This window comes from Stegostoma tigrinum, chromosome 32, assembly GCF_030684315.1.
Source record: "Stegostoma tigrinum isolate sSteTig4 chromosome 32, sSteTig4.hap1, whole genome shotgun sequence".
Lineage (NCBI taxonomy): Eukaryota > Metazoa > Chordata > Chondrichthyes > Orectolobiformes > Stegostomatidae > Stegostoma > Stegostoma tigrinum.
The window spans coordinates 28,820,159-28,844,456 of NC_081385.1; the positions used below are offsets into that span (position 1 = coordinate 28,820,159).

At 39.3% G+C, this 24,298-nt stretch overlaps 1 protein-coding gene across 2 annotated transcripts in view; it reads right to left on the reverse strand.

Annotated features, from left to right (window-relative positions):
• The window catches only part of nrgna (neurogranin (protein kinase C substrate, RC3) a), a 140,334-nt gene that overhangs the window by 54,405 nt on the left and 61,631 nt on the right, over positions 1-24,298 (reverse strand). Inside the window, exons 1-2 of one of the 2 annotated variants that reach the window (XM_048562338.2) lie at positions 12,068-12,298; positions 1,223-1,538 (exon numbers count right to left, since the gene is read on the reverse strand). In XM_048562338.2, coding sequence (XP_048418295.1) covers positions 1,223-1,538; positions 12,068-12,082 — 331 coding nt within the window. In that variant the 5' untranslated portion in view covers positions 12,083-12,298. Of the gene's footprint in view, positions 1-1,222; positions 1,539-12,067; positions 12,299-24,298 lie in introns of those variants that run through there. The other variant, XM_048562337.2, reaches the window with a different exon arrangement.

A 24,298-nucleotide genomic window follows, 5' to 3' on the forward strand; every position in this document is an offset into this window, starting at 1 on the left:
TTAGTTAACAGGATGACGGTGTTGCTGGCTAGGTTCAGAGTCAACCACATTGCTGTGGTTCTGGAGTCACATGTAGGCCCTTCTCTAAAGGACATTGTGAACCAGATGGGTTTTGAATTGACAATGGATTCATGGTCATCATTAAATTTGTAATTCCAGATATTTTATTGAATTTAATTTCCACCACCGGCTGTGGCAGGAATCAAGCCAAGGTCCCCAGAATGTTATCAGACTCTCTGGATGAACACGTCTGCGGTAATACCACTAAGACTGTTGCTTCCCTAATTAACTTGCCACAGCTAATTAATGAAAGTATATTAACAGCATTGCTAGCAAGGGGAATACCAATATTTTACCTAGGGACGGTGAAGAAACAAGAATATTTCTTCAAGCAAAGATAGTGTGTGCAGGTGGTGATGTCTCATGTGCCATTTTCTTTTTCTTCTAGGTGACAGAAGTTGTAGATTTGGAAGGTGTTGTCAAAGAAGGCTTTCTGAGTTGCTACAGTGCACCTTGTAGATGGTACAGACACTGTTTGCTAATATTAAAAAGTGAATGCTTAAAACCGTGGATGAGTTACCAATTAAGAGGGCTGTTTTATCTTGGTCGGTGTCAAGCTTATCAAATATTGTTGGACCTGCACTGATTCAGGCAAGTGGATCATGACTTGTGTTATGTGGATGATGGACAGGTTTTGGGAGTCAGGAATTGACTTATTTGCGATAGAATTCCCAATATTTGAACTGCTGTTGGCTGGTCAAATTAACTTTCTAATTTTCTTTGGAGCTCATACTCAGATTAAAAATGCCAAATTCATAAGGAGTCCAAACAAGACTGTAAGGTGTGATATTTTTCTTTTCAATAAACCATAAACAAAGCATGTTCAATTATTGGTTTGTGCACTCTTCTGGATTACTGGCTGGCAATGAAGACAAAAATCGAACAGCAGGTCCCCAACAAGGTCGCTATCTGTCTCCGCTTGTGGAGTTCAGGCACGTCCAACATCATTCAAGTCCCACAGTGCCCAGGTGCGTTATCAAGCAAAACTGACACAGAGCTTTTAAAAAGGGAGCCTTTCAAGCAGGTGAACAAATATCAAAATTATAGGTTTGAGGTGATTTTAAAAAGAGGAAGTGGTAGGGAGTCAAAGAGGGAAATCCTCATCATCAGACTTAGGGAAAGGCATGCCCATCAACAAGGTTAATTTAGAATGAGTGCCTACCTGATTCTGATTGGCCCCCATTGATGGCAGCCTCTTCTTTCACTTCTCCTCCACTTTCATCCCCTCCCTTTTCAGCTGCTCCCGAGTTGCCGGCTCCCTCAGGTGCTTCTGCAGAAGCGTCCCCTTCACACTCCAACGTGCCGTCTACCTTCTGCTCAGACTCTTCCTTCTCGCCCCCCTTCAGCTTCTTCCGGGTCATGTGGCCGCGGAAGCTTGCCTGGATTTTGGCAGCAGCTGCATTTGCCTCCTCGTCGTCGAGTGGGATATCGAGAATATCTTCTTCCTCATGTTTTGTGCAGGTTTCTTCCTTATTGGCCTTCATTGAACATAAGGAGAGGGGAGAAAGCAAGTTATTAGATCCGAGTGATTCACAAAATCATCGCTGTCCCAAAATAAGCGTTCACTCATCTCCAAGCAAACATGTTGAAGATAAAGAATACGCATGGAATTTTATTTGGTTCAGAGATTACTGAAAAAACCAATTGGATTTAACAAACCAGTGGGCGTGTGTACCATAACATTGTACTCCTGTGGATGGGCAGAAATGTTCTTTGCCTTCTCCCACTCCGAGTATCCAGCCTTCCTCCCACACCTCACCTCCTCTCCAACACATTCCCAGTTGATAAAGTAATGTTTATGAAAGGAATGTGCACCTTAGATTAACAGCAAAGAGACATGGCCAAGTGAGTTTGGAAAGAACATTCTCATCCATTTAACTATCTGATTCTCTCTCCTTGAATTTGTCCAGTATCAGACTGATACTTTTGTCAGTTCCATAGTCACGATGCCTGGTGCAGCACTAAGCCACATATGGAAACAAAAACCCTGGCTCCTTTGCAGTAAAATGTTAATGTTTATGTAAATAAGGAGCAATGATAATGAGGAAATAGATTACCTGATGATGGACAGACTTGAGAGAGAAGCAACAACACTGAAGTCTTGTTTGGTGTAGTATATATAGATAGTAGCAGTGGGCTCGTATGGCACAGCAGTGGTGTCCCCACCTCTGACTTAGAAAGCCTAGGTTCAAGTCTTACCCACTCCAGAGATACCGCTTAATACTTCAGAAGAGGCTGGCTAAAAATATCTGCATAGCTATTACAATGTAAATAAATAGTTACCTCAAAATATCATAGAATCCAGCAGCTTCTCTTCACTAAACAGTGCACTATACCTCCTCATAGGCTAAGTGAGACACTCATTTGGAGAACCATTGTAGATACAATGGGCAGAAATCTGTTTTTCATTCAGTTATTGGACATGGGCATCGCTGGCAGGCCAGCAACCATTGCCTGACCCCAGGTGCCCTTGTGAAGGTGGTGGGGTGCTGCCTTCTTGAACCGCTGCAGTTCATGTTCTGTAAGTAGACCAGCAACAGTTAATGAGGCAATGGCCTTTTACACTGTTGTGATTCTGTGACAACCCACTCAGAATCAGAGCCTCAGCCAGGAGAATGAAAATCCAGCCAGGGCCACTACATGACTATTATTCCAATATTACTGAGAAAGGAGCATGAGTGGACATCGGGCAAGCACTTTGGGCATTGGACTCAATGTTCACAGTCTAGGCTCATGGGTGAGGAATGACTAACAGTCGAGACACCAGAGGGAGAATAGGGAAAAATTGCAGTATGGAAACAAATTAAAACAAGATTCAAATCTATGTTTGCCCATACATATGCCTACTATTGTCACCTTTGATAAAATAATATTTTTAACGTTTGAAGCTTCAGTCTTGTTTCACTGGATTCTTAATAGACTTTGGCTGCTCTATAATCTTGAAATCCTCAATGGTGATGCACACCTCCTGTTCACATCTGGAGTTCAATTCATCTCAGAGCAGCAAGTGATGCTGTAGTAGAATAAACCACTGTCTAACAATTGGCATTGAAACTAGAATCAGTCACCAGGATGAAATGTTTATATTAAAATAAATCTTAATTGAGACATATTTATGCAGCTGGAACCTGACCACACTAATTCATTATTCTGTGTCGAATCCTGCACAAAATAGAACTGAACAGACAAATTCTTAGCGAGGCAACAAGAATGACCAAAATTTGAGACTGTAAATATATTGTTACTGTTGTAACCAATGATGTGGAGGTGCCAGTGTTGGTATGGGGTGGACAAAGTCAGAAGTCACATAAAACCAGGGTATAGTCCAACAGGTTTATTTGAAAACTTTCAGAATGCTGCTCCTTCAATTTCATTGTGATTTCAAATAAACCTGTTGGACTATAACCTGGTGCCATTAGACTTCTGACGTAGTAATCAATAACATGAATTTAAAGGCACAATGTTAAAACTGTGTAAAAGTGAGTAATTGTATTGAGGTCATACTGCAACTGATCCAGGAGGTTTTGGCATATGAGAGAGTCAAAATGAGCTTCTGTGCATCACTATAATAGTAAAATGTGAGGCTGGATGAACACAGCAGGCCCAGCAGCATCTCAGGAGCACAAAAGCTGCCGTTTCGGGACTAGACCCTTCATCAGAGAGCTCTCTGATGAAGGGTCTAGGCCCGAAACGTAAGCTTTTGTGCTCCTGAGATGCTGCTGGGCCTGCTGCGTTCATCCAGCCTCACATTTTATTATCTTGGATTCTCCAGCATCTGCAGTTCCCATTATCACTGATACAATTCTGTGCATCACTGATATGCTTCACCTTAACAGGCACAGAAAGAGAAAAATATGGAATTGGTGTAAAATGATACAGAATTTATTCTGCAGATCTGCATTTGGAACAGCTTCTGTGAAATAAAATGAACACCCTCTGTTTCTGGAATTAATAATTACTCCAACATAAAAATAAAAAGCTGCAGATTCGGGAAATCTGAAATAAAAACAGAAAATGTGAGAAATACTCATCAGATGAGACAGCACTGCGGGACAAAGAGATTTAATATTTCAGTTGACAAATTCTCATCAGAACGCTAATTAAAGGCTCTGATATGAAAGATAAAATAAAAGATCTGAAATATCCATGAGTTCTCTCTCCAGAGACTCTGCCAGGTTTCCAGCATTTTCTGTTTTTCTTAATGATTGTTACTATCATACTTCCCAAGGAGTGGTATCAACAGCTAGTGATTGCATGATTTGCCTATCATGCTGTCTTTCTTCAAAAGAAGCAAGTATCTAATTGTCAGGCTAATATGTTCAGGCTAAAATGTTCAAGCTAAAACAGACATCACATTTATTCAAATATTGAGTGCCAGAGAGTAACAGAAAGATACAACAAGTTGCTGAACATGCAGTTCAAAAACAGCCCATAGGGATCAAGTACATGTTCCAGTAGTTATAAGATCAGATATACCTCTGCTAATGTGGCATCAGGTAAACTGAGGATATGTGCATGAACTTCTGCTATAGCAAACACCCACTTCTAGACCCAAGTTGAACCTTTTTATTTTGTTGCATTTTTAAGTGGACGGAGGGATTTGAGTTGCTCTGCAGTCAATTCTAATGGTAAGTTGAGCAGATTCCCAATGCAATTATACAAGGAGGTGATTGCAACAACCATAAATTCCGTAGCCAGAATTAATACATGGAATTTCAATGTGTTCCTTGCACAGTTTGACAATAAAAGGTCCACTGAATGCAATAGTTTCTCATGGGCCTCCTCAATACCAATTACATTTCTATATTTTTAATTCACTGCGATAAAAGTTTAGGTCAGAACTGAAAGTTAATGGAGAAACCACAAACACGTGAATTTGTGAGTCTGAAAAGAGTGGCAACATAGTACAGGAGTTATGATCTGTCAAGAGTCCCATAGGAAGTGGAAGGGCTTGTTATTCCTTGTATGGCTGGGCAGCAGAGAAAAAAGATGGGTATCTGCAGTAAAATCTAAATAGCTGACTGGAGAGATAGTGAAAAAGATATAAAGGGATAAACAAGGTATACATCTGTAGCTAATGAAAACCAAAATAACGGTGGATTCTAGAAATCAGAAACAAAAACTGAAATTGCTGGAAAATCTCAGCAGGTCTGGTAGCACCAATGGAAAGAAGTCAGAAATGCTTCAGGTTCAGTGACACTTCCTCAGCACTGAGTCATCTATTCAATTCTGGAGCATTGTTATCTGTCAGTAATATGTAAAGTCTTTCCTATATACATTTGTGTGCTTGTGGAAGACCCCAGTTTTCATGTGAATCTTTCCATGCTGTTTTGAGATTTATCTCTCACAGAGTCCATATCCATACCGCTATAGCTTTATCAAACATACATTTCAAAATTCTCCAGCGTAAAGTCAAACTGGATACTGAATTTCCATATTGAGTCATATAGCCCATTAGTATATGATGTCCTTCTCCATTTTGGGCCTTCAGTAGAGAAAGACTGCTACTATTTCAAACTTAAATGAACTGTTTTGCAACTAACTGATGCTATTTTTGGGTGTAAATGTGTCAGTAGAGGTGTTGAAACTTGTCAAAAGAAACAAGCACTCATTGCTGAATGTATGCACATTATAATTCTCTGATGGGGCTCACCGTAGGCAATCAGTGATCACACTGGAATTGATATTATTCCATAGGGGAGGCAGCAGCTCATGGTGACATTTCAAGGGAGATCAGTTGCAAATGAATAAACTGAACCTAGGTCTAGTCCTCACCTTTGCTTTATTTTAAAGTAGTCCCAAAGACTCCATTGACAACACCTTTGAAACCCATGACCTCTAACATCTAGAAGGACAATGGCAGCAGACACATGGGTACACCATCACATCCTCCAAACACACACCATCCTGACTTGAAATTATACCACTGTTCCTTCACCATCCCTGTGTCAATATTCTCAAAATCCCATCTTAACTGTACAGCCTGTGTACCAACACATCATGGACTGGCAGGAGTTCAAGATGTTGACTTGTCAAGAACAGTTAAGATCGGGTAGCAAATGTTGGTTTTGCCACTGACAATGATGCCCCAAAGAGCGAATAAATAATACCTGTGCTGCTGGGTGAGCTCATTTTAATCTTTCTACCACACTCTTCCATAAACTCACAGTCTTTCCATACAACACCGTTAAAATGCTGCTGCAAACGTACAATCAACTCTAGATTTCCACCCTCAAAATGGAGAGCTGCATTTGAGAAGCATTGTAATTATGTGACACTTAATGCCATATTCAGTCAGTTCGAAGCATTGCATAAGTTAAATAGTCAACCAACTATTGCCTTCTCAGTTTTCAAATTATTTTGAGTAATATTTTAAACACTGTATAAGTTGAAAATAGAACTTTTGATATTCAGTTCTGATCTCAGTTGCTGAGGAACATTTCTTACTCATTATAAGAATAAGTGCCTTTCAGTCTATTGTTTATTAATTATTCTAATATGTCCCAATTAAAACATTGCAAGAAATATGTGTGTATGTGTTTTATTTCTGAATATAGCACGAAGTATATTGTGGAAATGCAAGGTTATTCATTAGAGTTCTCAGACAGAAACAAAGAGAGCCTAATGTCAGAGCTGTCAGATTGGGATATTGCATTCAGTTAAACTTGAAATGAAACAAAACAGAGAATCAGCTTTACCAGGCAACAATGAAGAACAGGGCAAAGGACTCTCATCCTATTAGCATAACCTTCTATTTCTACTCTTGCTCATCTCTTCATCATATTTCCCATTAAATGTCTTCATTCTTGTATCCTCTGTCATTCCTTATGGTACTGAGTCCCACATTGTAGCCATTACCTGGGGAGGCAAGTTTCTTCTGAAATCGCTATCGAAGTTAGAAGGCATTTTCTTGGAGTTTTGATTGCCAATTTTGGATCATGTCTCTACTCGACTGATGATGTTATCTTTTTCACTCCCAATATTCGAAGGAACTTCATGCTCAAACTTCACCTCTGTGCAATTGCATTCCCTTTAGCTTAATGCCCAGCATTATACAAATCTTTGCTTGTTTCCTACGAACCTGCCACAGTACTATTGTTTTAAGGAAATCTACTACTTCAAATTAATAAGACACTTCAGACCTAACTCCTGGGTCAAAGCACAGCGATGGTGGCACTAGTTAGATTCTCTCTTGTTGGAGATGGTTATTGCCTAACACTTGTATGTTGCACATCATGCTTACTGTTTCTCAGTCCAATGTTGCCTGGTCTTCTTGCATTTCAACATGGATTGCTTCAGTATGTGAGGGATTGTGAATTCAGTTTGAGATTGCGTAGTCATCCCCACTTCTGATCATATGATGGAGGAAACCTCATTGATGAAGCAGTTTAAGACGGTTTGACCGAGTACACTATTCTGAGGACCTCTTGCTGAGATGACCTGGAGCTTAAATGATTGACCTCCAAAGCCCGGAGCCATCTTTCTTTGTGCTAAGGATGACTGCAAGTAGGGAAAAATTTTGACCCAGTTCTCACTGACTACAGTTTTGCTAGGCTTCTTGACACCACAGCTGGTCAAATGCTGCTGTGGCGTCAAGGACAGTCAACCTTACTTGGTCTCTTGAGTTTAGCTCATTTGTCCACGTTTGAAACAAGTTGGTAATGAGGTCAGGCACCAAGTGACCTCCGCAGAACCCAAACTCAGCTTCAGTGCCCAGGCTATTATTTAGTAAGTGCCACTTGACTGCATTGTTGCTAAACTTTTCAATTGCTTTGCTGATGATTGAGAGTGGCAAAACTGAGAGATTCCAAAGGTCATGATTACATAGAGTGAATTCTAAGTGTCAACATGCATTCAACATCATGAGCTTTGTTCAACTAATTTAGATTTTTTTTTGCATAATCCATTTAAGGTCAGGAGAGGAGTACTTCCATGCACAATGGAATACATGCCAATACTGAACACTATGTATTTTTTTTCAGCCCAGTGTAAGGAGAAGCTCAACATAATGCCAAATATGATTGATGTATTAATGGAAGTTAACAGTGGTTTCTCCAGGTAAGGTGATCTCTTTGTAGATGTGTTTTACAGTGGAGGCAAAATATTCATGTACTATTCATCCAGGGATCAGCAGCATTTTCTAACTATTTTAAAGTGTAACCCACCACCAGAATCAACTCCTTTATCTCATTAACACCAAGAGAATTTCAATTGTGCCACTTGAATAATGGTACATTATCACTTTCTGGACATTCTTTCTCCAAATAAGCTTGCTCCTTGAAAAGCTGCAATCAACCATTTCTCCGCCGCAATAATACATACAACCACATCAAAGTGGGAACGATCTTTTAAATTCATTCATGCAGTGTGACAATTGCTGATTGATCCAGCGCTTGTTGTCCATCCCTTGTTGCTCTTGAGAAGATGGTGATGAGCTGCCTTCTCGATATGCTGCAGCCCATTTAGTGTGGCCAGACCCACAATGTCATTAGGGAGGGAGTTCTGAGATTTTCACTTAATGATATTGAAGGAACAGTGATATAATTTCGATTCAGTATGAGGAGGGTTTACTGGTGGTGGTGTTCATATGTATCTGATGTCCTTGACCTTTTCAATTGTAGTGGTTTTTTTTTGGAAAGGTCAGTCTAAGGAGCCTTTGTGAATTTCTGCAGTGCGTATTGTAGATGGTAAACACTACTGTGACTGAGCGCCAGTGGTGGAAGGAGTGAAAGTTTGTGGAAGTAGTGTCAATTAAGCAGGCTGCTTTGTCCTGGATGGTGCCAAACATCATGCATGATGCATTAGTCAGACATATAAGTTATGGAACAGGTTTCTTCAATAATGCATGGTGAAAGGGTGTGGTGAAAGAGCTGAGTTTAAACAATCTCATTACAGATGTAATTTTAAAAAATCACCTTCTGTGTTGTCACTAATCTTGGCTAATTGGCTTCCTAGAAACAAGTACCACACACAGACACACACGCAAACACACACTTTGACAAATCAAATAGTAGGAAACCAGCCCAGCTAGGTTTTCCCGAGGGATGCAATGAGGACAGCTACGATTGACAATAACCTAGTTTTCCGTGGTAATGATTTATTTTTGCACAATCACTACTATTTTTTTAAAACGATTCAAATTCTGAATTTCCCTGTTGATTTATGCTACTGCTGAAGATAATGATGGCTTGTGTGGCAAACACTCCTGGTCAAACTGACCCATTTTCCACTTGCCAGCTTGGTGTCAGCAGGTACTGGGACACCTCACTGCTGAGTGTAATGCAGCCCGTACTCAACATCCATATACACGCACTTCCAGCAGAGACCAACAGATGGTAAACAAGAACAGGCACATTAGCTAATCTTAACTTTCCCTATCACAGAAAAGCTGACAACATTCTTACACTTCAACAATTAACTTGCATTTGCCCACCACCTTTAATGTAGCAAGACATCACAATATACCTTTTTTGATATGCCTGGCTAAGCATGAAACTGTATGTTAAAGTGTTCTAGCATCAAGAGACCTTTATAAAGCAACCTTTCATTTAATTTCTTCAGTTTGCTCTTAGTTCACTGAAATGGCCATGAACCCATCACATTATTTAGGCATTACTGATCCACATTCAGTATCTGGTCCTGTGGGTAGAGGCATAATTGAGATCAAAAGAGCTGATTTGTGTTACCTCAGAACAAAGTTTTCACACAAATTTAGAGATTCTTATAGCTTATACACATTGTAAGACAAGTAATGGTGAAGGAGGAATCGCCATAACTAGCTTTTTTAAACTGGCCAATTCAAAGGATATTCAGTGGAAGACGAAGTCATTGGCTGTCAATTTTGAAATGATGGAACTGACACAGAGCAAAACTGCAGTTGTGTTTGAGAGTGACTTGTTGACAATGTATGATCTACCATTCATAAGTCGCAAAGGAATTAATTAGCAACATTAAATATATCATGAATTCCAAACCCACAGATGGGAATTTGAAACCTTGGAACCTTTTAGCGCATCTGCCTGGAAATCACTTTGAGAAGATCATAATGAAAGTCTACACAAAGATACCCCCTTCCCACCATCGTGTTGACCAAGGATGGATTGTGGCGTAGAGTCATGCCTGCATTGCAAAGGGGACAAAACAATTTAAAGAGTAAAGGACTTTGATTCTTCAAGAATCAAAAGAAAACTGTCATCACCATTTTGCTATCGGCATTTCCAGGCAACATTTGCCAGTTGTACAGATTCACTGATAACATTCAGCTATATCCAGAACTCAGCACAAGTATTAATCCTGATTGATATGCCTACTGAACTTGCACCCAGAGGATAAATGGGAACAGAGTATGTTGAACTTCCATTTCTCATTCTTAATGTTGGCCATGAGCAGTATTGCAGTGACCTGAGGGAAATTAGCTTACTTCTGCCCCCCTCCACCCTCTAATACCCCCCCTCCCCAGTTAAATGTGCTTAGGGAGGTTTTAGCTGAGAGGGAGGAGGCAATGGAAGCAAATCAAGGCAAGTGGAAGCTTATATTCCTCAAATAATTACAGCTTCAAAACTGCTACTTGCTGTATGTTAATTTTTAGTGTACACCATGAATTTCAAATGGATACATTGTTTCCATTTTTGGTCCATATCCTGTTGAGGGTACATATAATCTGAACCATTGATTTACTCCCAAAATAATAATCATCATCATGTCACCAAGGCAAACTTAGCAGGATTGAGCTTCCAGGTTGTTTATGCAAATTATTTCAATACATTATTGAAAATATTATCAAGTAATTGTAGAAGATTTCTATATTGAAATTCAGACATCCTGCTGTTAAAGTATCAATGAGACCTGATAGCATTATCTCAAACATTGTCAAAATTGTCAACATAATCTCACTTCAAAATTAATTCAAAATGGGTATCGCAATGTGAATTCATTCGTCTGTTAATCACTGAATGCCTTCCGTGCTGTCAATATACTTTCTATCACTTCAGTTCCCAACATTTATGAGTATATAAGTAAAAACCAGAAACATTCACTACAATCCAAATATCTGTCAGATTTTACTTTTCTTGCCCCTACTTGGCATATTATTGCGAACTTAGTCTTTGAGTGAAGATGTTTCCTGAGACTTGCTTAGAATGTATGCTAAGTTACTTTATGTTGATGCCCACAAATCCAATATTCCAGCTGGTTTTAATCTGTCACTCCCATTAGCTATTTTGTACAACAGAAATTAAACCATAAGTTTAAAATTGAGACAAGTTTCATACAGCACTCACATCTTTTGGATCATAAGATGCTTTCATTATCTACAAGTACTATCTTCTTTGTAATGATGTGGAAGTACCTGCATCTTTCTATGTTATGATCCAAATGTCAATTTCAATGTAGTATAGCCAATGTCTCTTTTTGGGAAGAACTCCGGTGAAGAGTATTTGTTGAATGTGTACCAGTTTTTAATTTTAATATCATATCGTGTGATATCACTTATGACACACACAAAAAAATTGCTTTGATTTCGAAAACATTTACTTCACTGAAGCAGCCACAAGAAATCAGTACTTGAAGAGTTAAAAATGCAGAAAGTCCTTTCATCTATTCTTCAACTAAAACTTCATTTCTGAAGTGCGTCTCATTAAGAATTGTTTTTTATATGAAATATAAAACCCATTATACAAGCAGCATTGTTAGAAAGCAAGCAACTCAGAGCTCTTGGCATGGCTCCACCAAATCAGACTGTGCTACTTTTAATTGCATATTAATTCTATTAAAATAAAAAAAACATCTACAGACAGTCGATGCCTTAACTATGATAACAGAAGTAATTTACATTGAGAACTCCTCCCCAAATGCCATTGACACTTAGTTATTACCCTTCTACTCAGTCTATCTCTCTGATCTGCATCAGTACGAGTTTGAAACTAAAGGTTCTATAACAAACAGACTTAAATTCAGCAGACAAATCACATATAAATAAGCACAAAAATGGACTAGAAATTATACATACAGTACAGCAATCCATCCTAAAATGAGTGGGGATTAAAGTCTGAAATCTGCTGCTGGGGTTTACTTAATGCAGGTAAACAACAGGCTTGAGAGCGAATGTTGTACTCTGTGGACACTTGCTGTCTTCCCTCTCTCTTTCTTTCTCTCTGTCTCTGTCTCTCTCTCTCTCTCTCTCTCTCACTCTCTCTCTCGTTTTCTCTCAATATCTTCTGGACTGATTGGCTTCTGCAGGTGTTAAAACTAGACCATCACCGATTACATAACCTTCGTCATTAGCTGAAATCAGCCTATCACCAGCCCACACAAAACTTGGGCTCTTTCCATGCAGAATTCTAACTGGCTCTGCCAGTGATGTTTTCCACCAGTGAATGTTATTTTTTTCTCCTTTTCTCTATTCTCAGCAGACATGTTGCAAGACAGTTACAGATGAGCTTCGTTGTTTCACAGTTCTTTCTGTCCTCATTTTTTTCCTCTGTATTTTTCACGTCCTTTCTCTTTGAGCTCCCACACATTTTAAGCCTCTGTGAAATTAATTCCACAGCCTTGCATTCCAATTTTGAGCTAATTGTATGGATATTTATTTTTCAATTCTACATTATTCAGAAACATATTCTCATAGCATAAGCAAATGTTGTTGCCTTCCAAATTACTTAGTAGCAATAATTGTTAATTTCAATGCATGCAGAACTGCTGTGTGAAAATTTACACAAGATAAAATAGCAAAGGCATCTTCAGCTCAATTTAAAGAAGCATCTAGATGTGACTATGAGCTGATAGAAGCAGAAAGATCCTTTTGGTAATTGTGTGTTCTACTTGCTCTTACATTATAATTCACCTGTATCAGCAGTGTCTATGAGGTGGGCTTTAGCCTTTACGTTAGGCTGCCTCTGTGCCTTTGAATGTTCAGCAATATCCACCATCATTAGTACTACATGGGAAGCCATTCAAGTGAATCTGATCCCTAATCTCTCCTGAAACTCATGTTGGTCCATGACTGGAAATTCAGCCTCCAACCTCATCCTCCTGCCTCGCAGGGACCACCTTTTTGTGTTGGCCCACAGATATTTTTAATCAACCTGTGCAGACATGCTATGACTTGAACTCAAACCTCATGGCCCAAGGGAAGGGATACTTCCGCTGCCCCCCAAGAATCCCTCGATATAGTGAGCATTAGTAGCTGATTATTTAACCATGGGCATTTTATTGTACGAGGTTAATGCTGTTCCACATCTCACAGATACACACACTGTCTCTCTTACTGTCCAAAAGAAATCAGTACAAACTAATCAGTAGCAAAAACTCTTGACTGATTGCGTACTCAGAAAATCAAGGTCAGCTATGATTTCTCTACTATAAAGCTGATGTAGTCAGTCAATAAATTACAGCCAAAAATCAGTTCTGCAAGTTTCCATATCTGGATAACTCAACTGCACATTGGTTCACACATTTCCCAGCGTGACATCTGGGGTCTGAATCCTAATCAAGCATGCTTTGTGAGTTAATCACCATCTTTATTCATGCATCAGCCAATTATACTTCTTGAATAATTCAGGGTCAGCAATGAGGCATAGAAAATAATTTTAAGGCTGGGTTAGACACAGTTTGGACTGAAGTTTGGATTCAAGGGTTGCAGTGACATGGGAAGGAAGAAAATTGGAATTGAGGCCACAATGATATCAACCATGAGCTTGTTGAATGATGGAGCAAGTCTGAAGGGCTGAATGGCCTACTCCTGCTTCTACTTGTTATTATCTGATGTTCACCATGTTAGTGACAGAGTAATGGAGCTTCATTTGGGATCAAGATTAGTGGGTTTTCTAATAACCTATTGCTAACTGTGATATATTGTGCTTATGCATACTTGATATACAATGTAGAAATCAAAAAAGGCAACTTAGCATGTCACCTGATATTTAGGTCCTCCCTCAGGAACTGAGTAAACAGTTTTCTTCATCTCCTATCCTACATCCATATCACACCACTCCTCACTGGGCCAGGCAATATGCAGTTTCTTCACAGGCTCTTACCTGATGCCAAAATCTAATGACTGATTTCCTGTCCTCCCTCTTATATGGGAAAAGGCAGACCAGAGGGAAAATTGACAGAAGCTTTCTGCCACGTCACTATTAATTTTTCAGTCAGCAGAAGTGAGGTGAATCTACATGAGGACATATCAAATAGAAGAAGAACTGGGCTTCTACCTGACAAACCTGTTCCTCCATGCAATCACGATGAATCTATTACCTGAAAGCAACTTCTTCAACTGCTCCCCGTATCCCTTGATTCGGAGATACCAGCAATCCATCCATTTCAGCCTTAAATACATTGAATGACAGAGCAACTCTTTTGGACTGAGCATTCAAAAAGCTCTCAACTTTTTAAATGAAGGCTTTCCACCTCATGTCAGAGCTGAAATGAGCAACTACTCATTGTGAGACTGTTCCCCCGTTCTAAGTTTCACAGTCAGGGAAACAACCTCCCTGTCAACCCTACTGAGCTCCGTCAGAATCTCTCGCTGAGATCTCATCTCATTCTCAGCTTCAAAGAATAATGACCCAATGCATTCAGCCACTTATCCCAGGGAACAAATTAGCTGACACACTTCTAACTATATCATGGAGAGCAACAGACAATATGTACACAGGTATGCTGTAATAATATTCATATTGAATGCCATCAAGTGCATGCCCTCTCAGTTGTTCCATAGCAACTCTGGACTCAAGCAACTCTCTGTCCCCACCCCACAAAGTAACCATAGGCATGAACTACTTTTGGACAGTGGATAACAATGCAGGAGCAGAAAAGCTTTTGTTTAATGTTCCTGGCTCAGAGACACTGAACAGTAAATTGTAACAGAGAATACAAAGTGTGAAGCTGGATGAACACAGTAGGCCAAGCAGCATCTCAGGAGCACAAAAGCTGACGTTTCGGGCCTAGACCCTTCATCAGAGAGGGGGATGGGGAGAGGGTTCTGGAATAAATAGGGAGATTTATTCCAGAACCTCTCCCCATCGCCCTCTCTGATGAAGGGTCTAGGCCTGAAACGTCAGCTTTTGTGCTCCTGCGATGCTGCTTGGCCTGCTGTATTCATCCAGCTTCACACTTTATTATCTTGGATTCTCCAGCATCTGCAGTTCCCATTATCACAGTAAATTGTAACAGCTTCATTTGTACCTCAAAAGGACACAGCTGGGATCATGGCGTTGTAGTGCTAACACAACCAGGAATATCAACCCAAATGAAAGAATCCTCCATCCAGTTACAAACTATCCACAAATCATATGATTTACACAAGATTCAAGAGCATTGAAAATCTTCAGGAAATCTTCCCAATTTCATTCTTGACATTCCCCCCTTTCCCCCAGCCTCACCTCCAAATTAACAATTTTCCTGTTCTTGTCACCATTTTTTCAGAAAAAGCATGCCTGATTTAAGGTATTTCAGGTGTTTCACTAAAACACTTATTGGAACACTGGGAAGGTGGGTAGTTTGTGTAGGATTAGGGGCTAGACAGACTGAGAAAGTAAAGACCATCATCCCAAACACCCACCACCCCAAACCCCATACAACCCCAGCAACTCACACTTACATAGGGTTCTCATGATCCATGAATAGCATCTATTGAAGCCTCTTCTAGAGCTCTGTGGATAAAAAGTCAGTCCGGCTGTTTTTTAAATAATGATTCAACCAAGATTCGCACTAGTAGTAATGTTAATAAGTAATTTTTTGAAGCATCTGTTGTATTGCCATGTGCAACTCAAAGTGAAAGGAAATTGGAAGCTTGATTAGTGCACACTGTGATTTAAGCCAGCCTTCTAGTAAGTTCACACAACCTGCTGTTTACTGTGGAGATGAGCAAGCAGAGTTGGTAGTAGAAGGAATATCATTCCAGAAATAGAAGTAAATACTGCTCAGGAAGAAGCAAGAAACTGATACGACTTTGGTAAGTCATAGCGTTAGAGAATGGTTTTCAAAAAAAACACAGAAAGAAGGAGGTCATTGAGCGCATTGTACCTATGTAAGCTATCTGAAGGAATGTTTTGTTCAATTAGTCAGCCCCGAGGACAATACTATTTCGAAGTACAAAGGAAGCAGGTCTAAGGGAACACCACAATCTGCAAGATACCCTCAAAGCTACTCAGTATCCAAGCTTAGAAATATATTACCATTCCTTTCGTGTCACGGGGTCAAAATCTTCAAATTCCCATCCATATGGCTTTAAGTATCTATCTACACAACATTGATTGCAGCAGTTCAAGAAGGCAGCTCACTACCACTCAAGGGTATCAAGGGATGGACAATAAATGCTGGCCAGTCAGCAAATCCCACATCTCATGAATTTTTCACATGCTTTTCCCCACAGTCTTGCAATTCTCATTGTACTTTTAAGCTTCCTTTAATTTTTGAGTCACTTTCTGCTGCCCCAGACGGTGTGTTATAGAACATAACAACATCGAATAAAAAGCATTTTTTAATCCCATATTTGTTTTATCTATTTGCTATTTATTTTAAACACAAAACCTTGATGCTCTCATTGCTTTAGAGAAGAGATTTTGAGTGTTTTTATCAGGGCTTTGATCTGGAGCTTCTGCCACAAGTTTATTTTTAATTTATTCATTCATGGGATGTGGGAAATTACTGGCTGGGCCAGCTTTAAATTTACCAAGTAAGGAGAAAAAAAGGAGTTTTCTGAGATGCCTTCTTCCAGAAACATTAAAGCCAATTCCTGAGAAGATATTCTGATATTGGTAGAAGTAATGATGTAGGAATATAATACGTGCATGATTGACCAAATGGCCTCATTATAACCTGCAAGATTTTGAGAATCCCAACAATTTTCCAATGTATTAACAATAGCATCAACATCTTCAGTCTTGTATTCAGTTTTGTAACCTCACATTCAGCAGCACATGTAGAAAAACAGATACAGATTAATGATTACCATTTAGTAATCTCATTTAGAGGCTTAAATGGTCCATGCAATCAATAATGGATATGAAGGAAGATTAAATAGCATTAATCTCCCAGAATAGACCAGAATTCATGTAAACAAAGTCTAGTCCTTGGGTGAGAGATTCCAAAACTAGAGGACATAGGTTTAAAATGAGAGGGGAAAGGTTTTAAAAGGAACTGAGGGGGCAACCTTTCCATGCAGAGGGTGAGCATAAATGGAACAAGCGACCCAAGGCAGTGGCTGGAGGCCGGTATATTTACAACATTTCAAAGACATCTGGATAGTTAGATGAATAGGAAGGGTTAAGAGGAATATGGGCCAAATGCTGGCAAATGATACTAGGTCAGATTGGGATACCTGGTTGACACTGCTGTGTTGGACCAAAGGATCTTTTTCCATGTTGTATGACTCTGTGTCTGTATGACTCTAAATATTTTTGTCTTTATTTTCAGCCTTTTTTTTTGTCTTTCCCTAATGGTGACCCTTAGCACTGTTCAATGACTGGTAGCATTTCTCCACCATTTCAGACTACCGGCAGCCCTCAGACTTCAATGGGTCCTGTTCCTGAGTCCATTCACACGTCAATTTGTACGCAAGTTGGAACACAATGCAGGACAATATAAAGCAGTCATTCATACATACAGGAAATGTTCATATGCCCGTATAGGATCACATTCGTAAATATGAGCATTGATAAGTCAGACAGTCATAAATCAAAGATCCGCTGTGCTCATAATAAAAATTTATGAATGAGTGTGGATAACGAGTATCAGCGAGTTAGTTCTGATGTGGGCATAGACACATTTAATGTTGCTAACATCTGAAAATTGCAGACAGAGCAGAAATCACCACATCTCAAACAGGAACAGCAGGCTCATCTGATTCCATTCCCTCTCATCTTTTCTGAAATCACTATCTCACTTCTTTCCTCATCACAATCATATTAGTCACTGTTGGGAACATGTGAGAAAGGATTAATCAGCCTCCTTTATTCTAAAACGTTTCAGTTGCCCAAATTTTTTTTAAAAATTATTTCCACCGTGTAGCTACATTGAAGTTCACGTAAAATGTAGTTCACTAGATCAAAATCATGGAGCCAATTACAAAGTTTTCTTGAGTAGTAGAAAATGGAAATTCATTACTTATTAACCCCAAGAACTATATAACTATAAAACAGGCTATCAAAAACATTCACAAACATGGGAATAAAGTTTTAAAAGGGGACAGTGTCGAGTAAAAAATGAAGATAAAGAATAGGCAATTTAAAATCTTGAGTTACGTTTTAGCCTGAGACCAGAGTTGTTTAATTTGATGACATGTATGCCCTATTGCAGCAAAATCTGTCGATACCTTAAAGTCCTTGGTGAATTGATGTTTTCCTCATTTGCTTTTCATCAGGCATTTTCAAAAAGCTAAAAAAAACACAGAGATGGAACATCTTCTAGTTATGCTGCTAGGGAATCCACTTTCTTTTTTTAAAAGTTATTGCCTGAAATACAGTACATTTGTATATTCCCATGTCTGGCCTCATTAATTTTTCAAGCTGAATAACTTGTAAGTGATTTTCATTCTAATAAGTGAGTGTTCCAGAAATATGCAGATCTATATTTCAATGCCTTTTATAACCATTTTAATTTCAGCTTAGAACGATTCTTATGTCTTGATGGTTTCATAAATGTGACCCAGCCAGGTCGGGTGATGGCTGTAGCCAACCTAAATCAATGTTTGTTGTTTATTACAGTTCATGAAAGATCTCAGACATTAGAATCAGATGATGAAGTTAACATCATTCTTTTTCCCTTTCCTCTGCTGGCCTATAGAATCCATACAGTATCAAAACAGGCCATTCAGCCCAACAGGTTCACACCAACCCTCCGAACAACATTCCACCCAGATCCATCCCCTTACCCTGTAACCCTGCATTTCCCATGGTTAATGCGTCTAATTTACACATCCCTGGACACTGTAGGTAATTTAGTGTGGCCAATCTACCTAGCTTGCACATCTGTGGGTGGAAACCCTGGCATCTAGCAGAAGCCTACACAAACATGGGGAGAATATGCAAACACTACACACAGATTCTCCCAAGGGTGGGATTGAACCCAGGTCCCTGGCACTGTGAGGCAGCAAAACTAACCAATGAGCTACAGTGCCACTCATCATCACCCATCTCAACTGATGTTGTCTCTCTCCTCCGCTCTGTCTCTCTTTCTCTCTCTCTCTCGCTTCCCTTATAAGAAAGTATCACCTGTTTTGTCTCTTCTATCCCAGTTCGCGGGCCACAGGATTTCTGAAATAACAGCTTCTTGATTACAGATGGAGTACTGCACATGTATATATCACTGAGTCATCCTTTCCTTTCTTTGGGTCTCTTTTTGATCCGTTTGGTTCCTCCGCTGCTTTCCCCAGATATTTTCTTCTGCTTCGCTTTTATACTGGTTCCTTTCCTTTTTAAAATCTATATTACTTGTCTTTACAATATTCACTCCATGTGTGGAGAGTCTCAGGAGGTGTAGATTGCAGAGAAACCCTGGCAGCTTTAAGACGGAATCAGGAATTCATCTGGAAATACTAGTCCTGGGCAATGGAATTAAAAGATAAATGAACAAAAGAACAGGTGGGTTCTTAGTTACCTGGATGAGTGACTATATAATGAGTCCCACAGATCCTCTGCCAGTATTGGATTTGCAAGCATTTTCAAATCAGTGATAGGATATATGTCTGTGGTCACTTTTGGGAAGTTTTGGTTTTCAGGGACAACAGCCAGTACATTAAACCCAACTTATTTAAAAGCAAGAGATAATCTGAAGTTTATTTTTTTTTACATGATCATATTTAAGTAACTTTCTTCTTGAGCAATGTATGGTGAGGAGAAGTAAGGAGCAGTCATGACATTTTCATCAGTATATGGAGAAATGTTTTAGGTGGGAAATTGTGAATGATATGTATAAAATAGACAATTAATCTGAGAGGACAAATTTGACCCAAATTTCCATCAATTGCAATGTGCACATGAGTTCCATCTCTGTTCAGGGATTAGGTAAATCCAGAGTTAGATTTAAATCAGTTCTGTTGAATTTCAGTAATATAAACAGAACATGCTGAAAGCACTCGGCAGCCCTGACAGAATGTATGGAGACAGGCCCAGAAGGTATGTTTCATGTTTGTGATCTTTCATTAGAATGGGCAGTAAACTCAATGAGTGCCTGTGGACAATGGTCATAATAGATCTAGAAATAATGTAATCCTCAAATCAATTAGGATTTGTTTCTTTAAATTGGCCTCTTCAAGAAGAGCTAGCAGAGGCTAATGAGGGAAGAAATTTTCCTTTCATATCATTGAGTCCATACGGTGCAGAAAGGACGTTCAGCTCATCGACCCTCCAAATAGCATCCCACCCAGACCAGCTCCCACCCCATCCTATCCCTGCAACCCCACATTAAGCATGGCGAGTTCACCTCACCTAGGCATCCTTGAACATGACAGGGCAATTCAGCACAGCCAATCCACCTACCCTGTACATCTTTGGACTGTGGAAGGAAAGCAGAACACCTATTGGACACCCATACAAACACTTGCAGAGAGTGTGCAAATTTCACATAGGCAGTCAGCCTCCGCTGGAATTGATGCCAGGTTCCTGGTGCTATGAGGCACCAGTGCTAATCACTGAGGCACTGTACTGCCCAAACAAAGACTGTCCTATCATCACTTCACATGAAGTACTTTTGGAGTGTTATCAGGAAATATTATAGCCATTTTCTACACGGGAAGGAATAACACGTCCAGCCTAACTACTCACAGACAGAATCAGAAGAGTGAGTAGAGGTAGTTTGTCTTTCAGAACATAGAAGCAGGATTAGGCTGCTCAGCCCATAGAGCCTGCCCTGTCATTCTAGATCAGGCTGATCATCCAACCCAACAACATACTCTCAAATTATCCCCATATCCCTTGACGTCATTAGCAACTAGAAATCTATCAAACTGTATTTGAAAGTATTTCTATCCTCTGAGAAGAAAATTCTGAAATGTTTTCCACCTTCTAAATGAAACGTTCCTACTCATTCCTAAATAGCTCAGCTTTCATGCTGAGACTGAATCCTATGGTTCAGACTCCAGGTCCTGAAAATACTTACTTTCTTTACCTAATCAGTATAGAACTTTAAGAATATCTTAAGTTTCTTTGAGATTGCCACTCTTTCTTAGAAACTCCCAAGAATGCAGGCACAATCTCTTCAATGTCTGCTTAAAGGACAGTTCACCATCCCTGAAATCACTTTGGTGAACCTCCTCTGCATTCCTTCAATGGCAAGTGTATCCTTCCCTATGCAATGTGACTAGACTGCACACAGTACTCCAGGTGCACTCTAACCAGAGTTCCATTCCATAAGCAAGATTTCTTTGGCCTGTGTACAGAAGCCTTTTGCAATAAAGGTTAGCATCCCATTTGCCTTCTGATTTGCTTTCTGTGCCTGTATATTAGTTTCCTTTGATGTATCAACAAGGACACCCAAGTATTTTTGTATGCCAACCCTGTCCAATCTTTCACCATTTAAGAAATAATCATCACCAACATTCTGTCTATAAAGAATGATAACCCCACTCTTACCCACATTGTATTCCATTTGTCATACTTGTGCCCACTTGCTCAGTATGTCCAAATCCCCTTGAAGCCTCCTTGAATCCATTCCAACTACTTACATTCCCACTAAGTTTAGTATCATTGACAACACAACAAAAACAGAAATTTTTGGAAAAGCTTGGCAGGTTCGGCAGCATCTGTGGAGAGAGGTCAGAGGTAACATTTTACATTGAGTGACTCTTCAGGGTCACTGGACCTGAAAGTTTACTGATTTCTCTACACAGATGCTGCCAGACCTGCTGAGCTTTTCCAGCAATTTCTGTTTTTGTTTCAGATTTACGGCACTCACAGTTGTGCTTTTTTCAGTTTTCATCTGAAAGTTTGGAAATATTGCAATCGGTCCTCACATCCAAATCATTAATTTAAATTGTGAAAAGTTAATTTTCATTCATTCTAGTCTCTGCTTTCCAGATGTCAAAAAGTCCTCAACTGATGCCAGTAAATTGCCCCAATTTTACTTTAATTTTGTTAATTCGACTTTTGTGTGCTACTTAATCAGTACATCAACTGGATTCCCTTCTTGACTCTATTAGTAACAATTGCAAAATCTTCACAACGTTTGTCAAGTATAATTTTGCCTTAATAAATTCAAGTTAACTCTGTCCAATCAATTATTTCCAAGATATGTAGAATTGCATCCTTTATAATACGGTCTAGTATTTTCCCTCCTACTAAAGTCAGGCTAACAGCTTATAGTTCCTTGTTTTCTGCCTCATTTGTTTCTTAAACAGTATCATTTCATTTGCTAATTTCCAATCTACAGGCAGATTGCAGGATTATGAAAGATGATCAGCAATGGATTTATTATCTCCATAAATATTGCTCTCAGCACTGATGATGTGATGGCCTGTTGGTATTAACACGAAACTGTTAATTCAAAGACCCACATAATGTTCTGTGGACCTGCGTTTGAACCCTGCCATAGCAGATGACAAAATCTGAATTCAGTAACCCTCTGTAGTTAAGAGTGACCATGAAATTGTTGAGGAAAAGCCCATCTGGCTCACTCATGTCTTTTACAGGAATGAAATCTGCCATCTGATCTACATGTGATTCTGGACCCATAGCAATGTGGTTGACTCTCAACTTACCTCTGGAAAATTAGAAATGGGCAATAAATCCTGGCCCAGACAATGTTACTTACATCCTGTGAATGAATTTAAAGAAAACATTCCAGGGTGAATATCATCTCATCCCAGGGATTTATCAACTTGCAGCCCAAACAATTCTTTCCAAAAGTACTTTTAAATTAACATTACTTTTTTTTTACTTCCCCTCCCTTACTAGATCTTTGGATGCTGATTATTTCAGATAAACATTTTGTGCCTTCCTTGTGGAGGAAGGCAAAACAGACAGTATTTAACTTCTTTGCCAGTTTTCTATTTCCCATCATAAATTCTCCTGTCTGTGTCTGCAATGGAAGCACACTTGTCTTTGATGATCTATTCCTTTCTAATGTACTAAAAGCTTTTACAGTATGTTTTGATGCTTCTGGTGATTTTGCATTCATGTTACATTTTCTCTCATTTACATTCTCACTTTCTTTAACAATTTTTTTGTCCTCCTTTGCTGAATTCTGAACTTCTAAAATCTGCAAACCTCCAAACTTTTGGTAATTTTGATACTTTGGTTTTGTGCCAGGAACAGAAACTTGATTGGATGCATTCAGAAGATGGATTTAGTGAAGGATATCCTTAGATTTGGCAGGCTGCATGATGTTGAAGCATTGTGGAGAGGAAAGTATGTTTGAAGATGAGTGTCATTCTGCAAGCATGATGGGATGAAGGATTTTTTTGAGAAGTGGGATTATTAACTGATAATGCACAATGATACACTACTGTTTGGCAGTCTATTCCTTTTAAATAATGAGACGTGTGTCCCATTTAATAAACAGAAAAGACTTCATGAGGCACCTAGGCACAAACTTACAATTTTCTGTTACCATATGTGACATTGATGAAACCACACTCTCTTGTTGTCTCCTATATATGTACACAATTCAAATGTTGCCAGGAATTTACTTGGAACATCAGTTCATGCTGAAGTATAAATTGCTGGGATGCAACATTAAATCAGTTGAGATTCGTCATAACTACCAATACAGGAGGTTAGAATTAGTCAAGTACCATATGTTTCATTCATGGATTGCCACATTCATACCAGTATTGGACAGTGTTTGAAAACATTATGGGAATTCCTTCTTCATGATATGAAAGCTTAGCTTGTTTACTTCAAATGATTTTGCACAAGGCTCTAACACTGCAGATTAACCCTACAAAATCAGATTGTAATTTGTTCCTAGAACATTGGCATTGCTAGCTAGGCCAATGCCTGTTGCCATCCCTACTTGCCCTTCAGAAGGTGGATGTGAGCTAACTTCTTGAATGAGTGCAGTCCTTAGGATGTTAGGACATCCAGCACTGTCAGGATGGAAGCTCTTGGATTTTGCTGGATTGGCCATAAGTGAATGGTGATATAGTTCTAAATCAGGAAAGTGTGTGTTTTGGAGAGAAAATTACAGATGTTGGTGTTCTTATCCATTTACTGCCCTTGCCTAAGTTGGTGAATGGTGCTGTTGATGTGTTGATGTAATCTTAGCGAATTACTGCAGTGCATCGAGTAAACAGTAGACACCACTG